The 9,926-nt window shown below is 53.0% G+C and overlaps 1 protein-coding gene across 1 annotated transcript; it reads right to left on the bottom strand.

Annotated features, from left to right (window-relative positions):
• Positions 1-6,069: 6,069 nt before the first annotated feature.
• On the bottom strand, positions 6,070-9,273 carry INHA (inhibin subunit alpha). Its single transcript, XM_025442059.3, has 2 exons — positions 8,869-9,273; positions 6,070-7,081 (listed from the first exon to the last, which is right to left on the bottom strand). The coding sequence occupies exons 1-2, from the start codon at positions 9,140-9,142 to the stop codon at positions 6,249-6,251; spliced, it is 1,107 nt and encodes a 368-aa protein (XP_025297844.1). The 5' UTR covers positions 9,143-9,273; the 3' UTR covers positions 6,070-6,248.
• Between the last annotated feature and the right edge of the window lie 653 nt (positions 9,274-9,926).

The following is a 9,926-nucleotide window of genomic DNA, read 5'->3' as shown; positions in this document are numbered from 1 at the left end:
CTGATTGCCATCATCTACCTTTGCCCCCAAAGTTTACATCCATCCCAAAAAATTCACCCCATCCAAAAGTGCTCACAAGTCTCAACCCTTTACAGCATCAGCTCAAAAACCAAAAAAAAATTTTCTAAGATTTGTATTTGTGTATTCATGAGAGACACAGAGAAAAAGGCTGAGACACAGGCAGAGAGAGAAGCAGACTCCCTGAGGGGAGCCCAATATGGGACTCGATCCCAGGACCCCAGGATCACACCCTGAACCAAAGGTAGACACTCAACCGCTGAGCCACCCAGGTGTCCCTCAAAGACCAAAATTTTATCCGAATCTCACCATCTTGAAAGTCTCAAATCACATTATTTAAATTATCTAAAGTTTGGGCGAGGATTCGGGTATAATTCCTGGGGCACAATCCCTCTCCATCTGTGCACCTGTGAACCTGCAAAACAAATTCTCAGCTCCCAGATATAATGGTAAGACAGTTCTAGAATAATAGTAATAGACATTCTCATTCAAAAAGCAGAAAATGGGGACACATGGGTGGCTCAGAGGTTGAGTGCCTGCTTTCAGCTCAGGGTGTGATCCTGGAGATCCGGGATCGAGTCCCACGTCGGGCTCCCTGCATGGAGCCTGCTTCTCCCTCTGCCTGTGTCTCTGCCTCTCTCTGTGTGTCTCTCATGAGTAAATAAATAAAATCTTAAAAAAAAAAAAGCAGAAAATGGAATGAAAGAAGGAGCCACCAGTCCCAAGCCATGTAGAAATCCAGCCAAGCCGCCTGCATTCATTAGGTCTTGAGGCCTGGGAATAATCTGGGGCTCCCAGCTCCATCCTATGGGCTTGTGACTCCTCATCTGAGCCATCTTTCCTTTTTCTTCTTTTTTCTTTTTTAAGAGTATTTATTTATTTATTGACAAGAGACACACAGAGAGAGATAGGCAGAGAGAGAAGCAGACTCCCTGCAGGGAGCCCAATGTGGGACTCGATCCCAGTACCCTGGGGTCATGCCCTGACCCAAAGGCAGATGCCCAACCACTGAGCCACTCAGGTGTCCCCCTGCAATTTTTACTGAATTCCTGCAATCATTGTTACTTTAAAAAATTTATAATCATCTCAGGAAAGATTATGTCCTGATGAGCAGTTAGACCACCACGTGTGAGGTCTGTCGGTTTTGCATGACGTATGTGACCAAGATGTTTGAAGTGTTTGTTTACCAGGAAAGGAAATTTTCATTGGAAAAAAAAAAAGGACAAGATATTTTAGAGAATAAAAGTGATTGCAAAAAAAGAAAAAAAGAAAGAAATTACCATCTTCAGAAGTGTCCTGGGGCTAGGATGTGTTCCTTTTTCGTTTTTTTTTTGTTGTTGTTGTTTTTTGTTTTTTATAATAATAAATTTATTTTTTATTGGTGTTCAATTTGCCAACATACAGAATAACATCCAGTGCTCATCCCGTCAAGTGCCCCCCTCCGTGCCCGTCACCCATTCACCCCCACCCCCCGCCCTTCTCCCCTTCCATCACCCCTAGTTCGTTTCCCAGATTTAGGAGACTTTATGTTCTGTCTCCCTTTCTAATATTTCTCACACATTTCTTCTCCCTTCCCTTATATTCCCTTTCACTATTATTTATATTCCCCAAATGAAAGAGAACATACACTGTTTGTCCTTCTCTGATTGACTTACTTCACTCAGCATAATACCTTCCAGTTCCATCCACGTTGAAGCAAATGGTGGGTAAATCCCCAACAGTGCAATTGCTGGGTCGTAGGGCAGGTCTATTTTTAACTCTTTGAGGAACCTCCACACAGTTTTCCAGAGTGGCTGCACCAGTTCACATTCCCACCAACAGGGCAAGAGGGTTCCCTTTTCTCCGCATAGGATGTGTTCCTTATAGGTAGACAGCTTCATCTCCTCAGCAGGGAGTATTTGAAGAACAGTGGGAAGGAGAGGCCGGGTGGTAATGTAGCTCAGGGGTGGATACAAAGACTCTGGAACCAGATTCTGGAGTCCAAATGTGGGCTTCACCACTTATTAGGGAAGTCTTCTCATCTGTGCAACTGGTATGATATCAGTGCCTACCTCATAGGATGGTTATGAGGATTGCATGAGCTTTTTCTTGTAACGTTCCTGGCACAAAGGAAGTCCTGTATATGTGTTTCTTATACAAATAATTAAATTAACAAAAGAAGATTATTTGGTAGAGGGAATGTGATTTTTTTTTAAGATTTTATTTATTTATTCATGAGAGACACAGAGAGAGACAGAGGCAGAGACACAGGCAGAGGGAGAAGCAGGCCCGGTGCAGGGAGCCTGATGTGGGACTCGATCCTGGGACTCCAGGATCAGGCCCTGGGCCGGAGACAGGTGCTAAACCAGTGAGCCACCCGGGCTGCCCCGAGGGAGTGTGATTTAAAAAAAAAAAAAAAGAAAGAAAGAAAGTTAATGGTAGGACTGGAAATAAAGTCAAAGAAAGCCCTTAGAACGTAAAGTAGAAGAATTTCAGTACAGTGCACAAGGCATGAGCCCATTTGTGGGGGAAAAAGCTATTTCTACAAGGTATGCGTCTGCAGGTAAACTCCTAGAAATGTGTCTGGCAGGACTCAGCTCCGTGGAGGAGATGACCCAGGAGAACCTCGGCATCATCTTCCATAATTGAGTCGTTACCATGAGAACATATCTGTGTGTTCTTTGTGAAACGTTTTTTGAAAATCAGCGTTAAAGAACCCAGCGCCCAGGAAGCAGGCAGGAAGAGTAGCTAGCTCTGCCATCCGGGAGCCAAGGGAAGTCACAGATGACAGGACATCAGAATTGGATCTTCAAGGACACATTGCCTGGGAAAGAGATCGCTGAAGACAGAGGCAGCTGGAGAATAAAATGATGTATTTGAGGCAGGATCGGAATTTGTCTGAACAGAGTTCTGGGGGAGGAGAGGCAGGGAGGGACAGGTCTGGGATGGGGCTGTGCAGATGGGATTGGGGGGTTGTAGAGGGCCGCTGAACGCACAGAAAGGGCTGAACATTGTGGAGATAACTTTTTAAGCCCCTTTAGGGACACAATCGCAAGAGAAGGGCCCTTGGGCAGCCAGGTGCCAAGTGGACCCGAGAGGCACAGAATGATTGCATAGGAACTGGTGAAGGAGGCTGCTGCACTGCCCCCCAAGAACTGCCCCAGAAACAACAGAAAAGGGTCTCTGTAGGGACAGAGAAAAGGCTTCCCTGCCACTCAACATCGACTCCCGTTTTTGTGGTAACTGTATCCCACTTTGGGGAGCCACCTTTTTTCACCTTAGCCTTTGTGCTGTGGGCTCTGGGCTCCCCAGGTGGGACACAGGATGTAAGTCACTAACTCATTCTGATCCTTTTGCCACTTTTCCTGGAGGAGCACCCCAAGAAGGACGATTAGGCCCCCAAGACCCATCCTGAGACATCCAGAAGCCAACTCCCTCCTGGGGCCAGGTGCGAGATGATGGGAACCTGGAGCTGCTCAAGCCGCCGTGTGCCCCAGGGAAGGTGAGCCGTGGCTGGATCTTGGCAGCATCTTGGCAGCCCCAAATCCAACCCAAACTTAGCCAGCTGTGGCCACAGACTTCTCACGAGCCAGTGATTTTTAAATTAAATTAAATTTAGTTTTGTTTCAGTCAGTTTGAGTTGCGTTTTCTGTTCACACTGACTCTGATTTAAGAGTATTCTATTCAGAACAACAACAAAAAAAGAGTATTCAGAACATTTGTAATAATCAGCCCTGGGAACCAGGAGAATCTCTGAAATTTACTGCTCTTAGTCTCATGGCAAAAAGTGACAAAAAATATGTCCTTAGCCACTGTCAGTCAGGCCTCTTAAGGAGGGGAGGGTGTATCATTCTGATTTGCTAAGTTAACAAAATCTCACAAGGCTTTAGAGATTCTGGAAGGGGTGGCCCAGACCAATGTGACTCCCAGGCTTTGGAATTTCACAGATTTCAGCAGCAAAATTACAGAGACAAATCTTAGAATCCAATTAGAATGCCAAGTTGGTTACTTTTCTCTTCTTTTTTTTTTTAAGATTTATTTATTCATTTGGGGGCAGTGTGCAAAGGGCAGGGAGAGGGTCAGAGGGAGAGGAGGAACAAAAGAACCTCAAGCAGACTTCCCACTGAGCACAGAGCCTGTCCCTGAGATCATGCCCTGAGCCAAAACCAGGAGATCGACACCCAACCGACTGAGCCACCCAGGGGCCCCTAGAATTCTCAAGGGTTTGTTTTTAAATATTTTATTTATTTATTCATGAGAAACACAGAGAAAAGCAGAGACATAAGCAGAGGAGAAGCAGGCTCCTCACAGGGAGCCTGATGTGGGACTATCCCAGAACTCTGGGCTCACACCCTGAGCCAAAGGCAGACGCTCAACCGACTGAGCCACCCAGGCGTCCCGAATCCTCAAGTTTTAATTTTGTTAAGTAATCATAAAAGAATATCATATCATAAAACATCATAAAAGAAAGAATACTTTTACTCTCTTACTCGCTCACTCTCATGCTCTCACACACATACAGATAGACAGGCACACACAGGATAACTTTCAAACAAAGGATATCCCTTTAGAATGGATACCTTTGGGGGCACCTGGGTGGCTCAGTGGTTGAGGGTCTGCCTTCGGTTCAGGTTGTGATCCCGGGGTCCCCACCCGTCAATGTCATCCATATCCCTGGGACAGGGAAAGTCTGAACAACACAGGGTCCCGGGCCCAGGGGGAAGATTGCAGATCCCAGGGGAAGGGAGGGAGGATCTGACAAGGGAAGCCAGGCAGTAAGAGCATGAAGCTCAGAGAGACTTGAGGAAAATCTCCCGTTCCCACCTGTGGCCAGTCCACCACCAGAGTAGGGACCCCGGGAGCCCTGAGCACAGACTAGTTGCAATGCTGGGTCTAGATGAAGGTACTGGGAGAGACTGGAGACTGTGAGCAGACAGGTTGCCCCAGTGGAGTTGCAGCAGCCTCCCCGGGGATTGAGGATCAACAGAGCTTGGGGCCAGCTGGGGAGTGTGGAGGTGGGCTGCTCTCTTGTGCTCACTCAGCTCAGCTCAGAGAGGGGGAGGCTAAGGGTGAAGGACGGGGAGCCTCTCTCCTCCGTAGCCCCTCCCTGGGGGCAGGCACTGACCTGCCTGGGAAGCTGCATTGGTAGGAAGGAGGCCTGGAGAAGTCTCCGTGAGGTCCGTGCCAGAGCGCGCTCCAACTCCGGGTCTTGGGGACCTGAGCATCCCCCGGAAAGGGAGGCTGGATGGAAGCTCCTGGCTGAGAGCCAGGACCCTGGGGCAGGGCAAGATAATAACCAGACGGAGGGAGCGGACAAAGCGGGGAGGAAGGCCGGAGAAGCGGGCCAGCCGGGGCAGGCAGGCATGGGCTGAGGGGAGCCCCCCCCCGAAGAGAACAGCTCTGGACTCTGGGCACCTGCACCAAGTGTGGGTGCAGATTGGCCCAAGGGCGCATCCCTGGCAGGGCTCGGCCTGTCTGACGCCCGGGACCGGGTAGGGGGTCAGGGTAAAGATACGCAGGGCACAGGGAAACAAAGCCTTCGGGACCTGGCTCCCAGCCCGCGGGCCTCACAGTGTCTACACCCAGAGCAAAGGCGTCCCGGGGGAGCCTCAGCAAATTGACATCCTCAGGTCTCGTTCTCCCCCTCTCTGCCCTGGTCAACACTTGGGCCCTGCCGACTGATCGTCTTCGCCCCCTTTCCTGCCCCAGGTCCCGAGAAACCCCAGATGGAAGCTGCTCTGCACGTCTATCTCCGGGGTGCCCTGCAAACCCTGACCTCTGGCCTGTCTACAAGTCACCCGACCTTGGGCCAGGGGGCCATGAGCTAGGGCGGAGAATAGCAGGGGAGCAGCCAGCAGTCTCCAGAGTGGGTGTCAAGGGCTCAGAGCACTTTTGTGTTGTGTCTCCTCCAACTGATGCAGCTTCCCACCAGAGCCTATCCCATCATGGCCCTGGAACGCCCCGTCTTTGAGGTCAAGTGAGGCTGTGTGACCTGAGATCCTACAATCCCATGTTCCTGGGGCTCAGACCTGCCCCCCACCATATCAGAGAAGCCAGAGAATGCATGCCAAGTCATATGCACTGTGTTGTTTATTGTCACATGTTACCCATGGGACAGGGGCAGGATGGGGCAGGGAGCCCTCAGGCAGAGAGGGATGCAAGGAGGGGGAGATGGGAGCCATCCATTTTCTGAGCTCGGCCCTTTCCTCCAGCTGTTGATGGGCGGGGGCCTGGCCCCCAGCAGGACTCCCTCAGATGCAAGCACAGTGCTGCGTGAGCAGGTTGGGCACCGTCTCATACTTGAAGGAGTAACCGCCATCTGAGGTGGTGCGGACGCGTAGGGGCCTCATGGTCCCGGGGAGGGCGGCGCAGCAGGGCTGGGCCCCGGGGACCAAAGAAAGGGGTTGGACTGGGGTAGGAGGAGCGCCAGAGCCCGGCAGGGGCAGGTCCGGTGGGGCAGGCAGCCCGCAGCCGCCGTGACAGTAGTGGAAGATGAAACTGGGAGGGTGCACAATCCAGTGGTCCCAGCCCAGCTCCTGGAAGGAGATGTTGAGGGCTGCCCTGTGACAGTCAGCGTGGGCGGCAGGCTCCTCGGGGGACCTCTGGAGCAGGCGCAGCGCGGCCGGAGACCACGGCCAGGGCAGCGGGGAGGCGGAGCGGCGGGTCCTCTCCCCTCCGCTGGGCGGCCTGGCCCGCGTGTGGGCCACCAAGAAGGGGGTGGCCTCGGGCCCTGCTGCGCAGGAACAGACGGGGCAGCGCAGCAGCAGCACCAGGACGGGGCTGGTCAGCAGAGGGAGGGCGGAGGGGGCCAGATGCAGCACGGCCCAGCGAGGGGGGGCCTGGCCCACCGATGTGGGCACAGCCATGGGGACCCCCGATGACGGCACCAGCAGGCTCAGCAGGGGCCCGGAGCTATTGGAGGCTGCTGTGCTGTGCCTGTCCAGTCCCGTGTGGAACCACAGGTGGGCTGACGTCACCTGGCGGCTGCGCATGTGCTGGGAGGGCCGGAACACGTAGGTGAAGAGGCCGTCCTCGGCCTTCTGGGTCAGCTCTCTAGCGGCCGGCTCGTCCGCACAGCTGGCACCTGCAGGGGACAGAGGGAAGGGACAGGGCAGCCCAGACTGGCGGAGCCTGGGACCTCTCCCCTCCTCAACAGCAGGGATGTGCGTCCCACAGCCAGCCACACTGAGGGCTCTGTCGGGCTTGGGGCCTCGCTCCGCCCGAGACAACTGACACACAGGCTCTCCATTTGCTACTTCATCCTTAGAGGTCTTAAAAAAAAAATACAAGATGTTGCCAAGGTCTCTGAAATGGTTTTACCAATTAACATTTCCATCAGCGATGTGTAAGAGGCTCTGCCCACCCTCTCCCTTCACCAACACTTGGAATCGTTAGACCTAAATTTTTGTTTTGAATGACGGGACCTTGAACACACAGGTATTTGTTTTCTCCCTCTCTATATATTTTTAAAATTATTTAAAGATATTATTTTTAAGTAATCTCTACACCCAAAGTGGGGCTCAAACTCACAGCCCCAATATCAAGAGTCCCATGTTCTTCCAACTGAGCTAGCCAAGCACCTCACCCCATGTATCTTTTTACATGTCAGAAATGTTGCATAACAGGCACGCCTGGGTGGCTCGGTGGTTGAGCATCTGCCTTGAGCTCAGGTCATGATCCTGGGGATCGAGTCCCGCATCGGGCTCCCCGCAGGAAGCCTGCTTCTCCCTCTGCCCGTGTATCTGCCTCTCTCTGTGTCTCTCACGAATAAATAAATAAAATCTTTATTAAAAAAAGAAATATTGCATGATAAATTCTTTAAAACAACTCCACTTTTAGGGGCATCTGGGGGGTGCAGTTTGTTGTGCATCTGACTCTTGGTTTCGGCTCAGGTCAAGATCTTGTAAGCAGTGGGAGCATGCTCTCTCTCTCTCCCAAATAAATAAATAGATCTATTGAGACATTCCACCTAAAATTAGATTAATGTCAGAAAGAAAAAGGAAGAGAAGGGAAAAGCATATAACCCAGGAGGGCAGTGCTTTCTAAGAAAAGCAATTGGCAACCTTCCCCGACAGGTACGCAGACTACGGTAAGCAATCATGAGTAGGTAAAGGACGGAAGATTGGGACTATACCGTCACACGGATGCTCTCGCTAGAAATCTCACGATTGATCTACTTTGCAGGTAAGGAAACAGGGTTACAAAGGGGAAGTGACATTTACCTACTAAGCGGCCGGGCTGGGATCGTGCTTGATTCCACAGCCACACTAAGTCACGGTGCCACACGAGGACTATGGCACGGGGAGGCAGGCGCTCCTCTCTGAGGGGAAGGGGATTACAGATTGCAAGTCCACCTGGAAGAGGGCTTTCCTGGTTCAGTCAGTGGAACATGGGAACACGCACAATGAGATGAGAAGGGAATCGAGGGAAAGTAGACTAATTTCCTGGAAAACTTTCCCAACTCATCCCTATTTCTGATTATCTTGCATTTCTGATTATCTTCTTGCATTTCTGATTATCTTCTCAAATCTTGGCTAATTGCATTTCTGATTATCTTCTCAAATCTTGGCTAATTGGGGCTAAAGAAACGAGGTTTGGGGCAGGGAGCAGAGGCAGAGGGAGAAGGAAAGGTGGCAGAAAAGGGCCCAAGTCCAAATCTCTCTGTCTCTAGAGATTCTTGGTCCCCCAAACAGATGTCTCCCAAATGCCACCGCTGAGCCTTGCGGCGTCTCGCTGCATCCTGACAGGCAGGCATTATTGCCCAGGTGAGCAGACTAGACATTCAGAGCCAGACCTGCCTGGCTCCCGAGCCCGTGCTGTACCTGCCGCACTGCTCCTCAAAGTCGCCCTGCCACTTCCCGCCCTCATTACCTGTAGCCGGGAAAAGGATGGCCTGGGAGACATCCTCCTCCTCCCTGGGCTCCCAGCCTCTGCGCCGGAAGCCCCCCGGGGCATGTCTTCGGGGCAGCCGCCTGACTCCAGGATCCCCACCTTCCCCGGCCACTGCCGGGGAGCCCAAAGCATCCATGAACAGGGCCCTCACTTTGGCCAGGACAAGTGCCCGGTCCAGCTCTGGCCCGTGGCAGCCATGGCCACTGTCTGGGGACAGCAGCAAGAGGAGCAGGAGCAGCAGCTGCGGCAACATAGCTCACCTAGGCCTGCCAGTGGTGAACCCGCACCCGGCCCCGTGCCCCTTGTGTCAGGGTCTGCCCCAGGCCTCCCCACTCTGCCCTCCCCATCCCACCACCCGCCCTCTTCTACCCTTCTCATCCTGGTCTCCCCAGGCCTTCCCACGCCCTGCAATCCAGAGTGGCCCCTGCCCGTGGCATTGAGACCTCCTATCTCTGACGCAGATGTCTCTGGCCATGAGCCTTATCTCCCACTCCTGCCAAGCGTGTGGGGGAGGGGGCTAGAGAGGGTTTTCACCCCGGGTGACCTGACCCGCACATACCACCCCTTACCCCCCTGCCCCCTACACACACACACACACACACACACACACACATACACACACACAGTAGGCCTCATCCCAGCGCCCAGGCCCACGTGACATCGGGTGGTTCAGGAGCCTGGGAGCTGGGGTCTCCCAGCCCCTAAGAGTGGGATTCGCCGGGGAGACAGATTAGGCCAGCCCCTCAGCCCTTCTGGGGCCCCCTTCCAGCAGGCAGCCGCTGGGCCAGCCTGGGGGCGGGGGAAGGGCTGAGGCTGGGGCTAGAGCCGGGGCTAGGGTGGGGGGCAGGTGGTCCCGCCTGCTCTAAACTTAGCCCTGGAGGAGCCAGTCTGGGCTCCCGTCCTTCCAGCTGTGTCATCAGAGAATATTTTTGGGATTGGCAGCTGCAGGCGCCTCTGCCACTCAGGCCCAAGCCTGGCGGGCGGCTGGGGACCTGGCGGCTGGAGGTGGGAGGGAGGAGGGGAAGAGGCCCAGGCTG

This window comes from Canis lupus, chromosome 37 (genome assembly GCF_003254725.2).
Source record: "Canis lupus dingo isolate Sandy chromosome 37, ASM325472v2, whole genome shotgun sequence".
Taxonomy (NCBI): domain Eukaryota; kingdom Metazoa; phylum Chordata; class Mammalia; order Carnivora; family Canidae; genus Canis; species Canis lupus.
This window is presented reverse-complemented; position numbering and strand designations above follow the sequence as displayed.

Excerpts from the sequence above, each read along its gene's own strand:
- INHA (XM_025442059.3), bottom strand. The coding sequence starts at position 9,142 with ATGTTGCCGCAGCTGCTGCTCCTGCTCCTCTTGCTGCTGTCCCCAGAC. Across the intron at positions 7,082-8,868 it reads CATCCTTTTCCCGGCTACAG|GTGCCAGCTGTGCGGACGAG; the intron begins GTAATGAGGGCG and ends TGTCCCCTGCAG.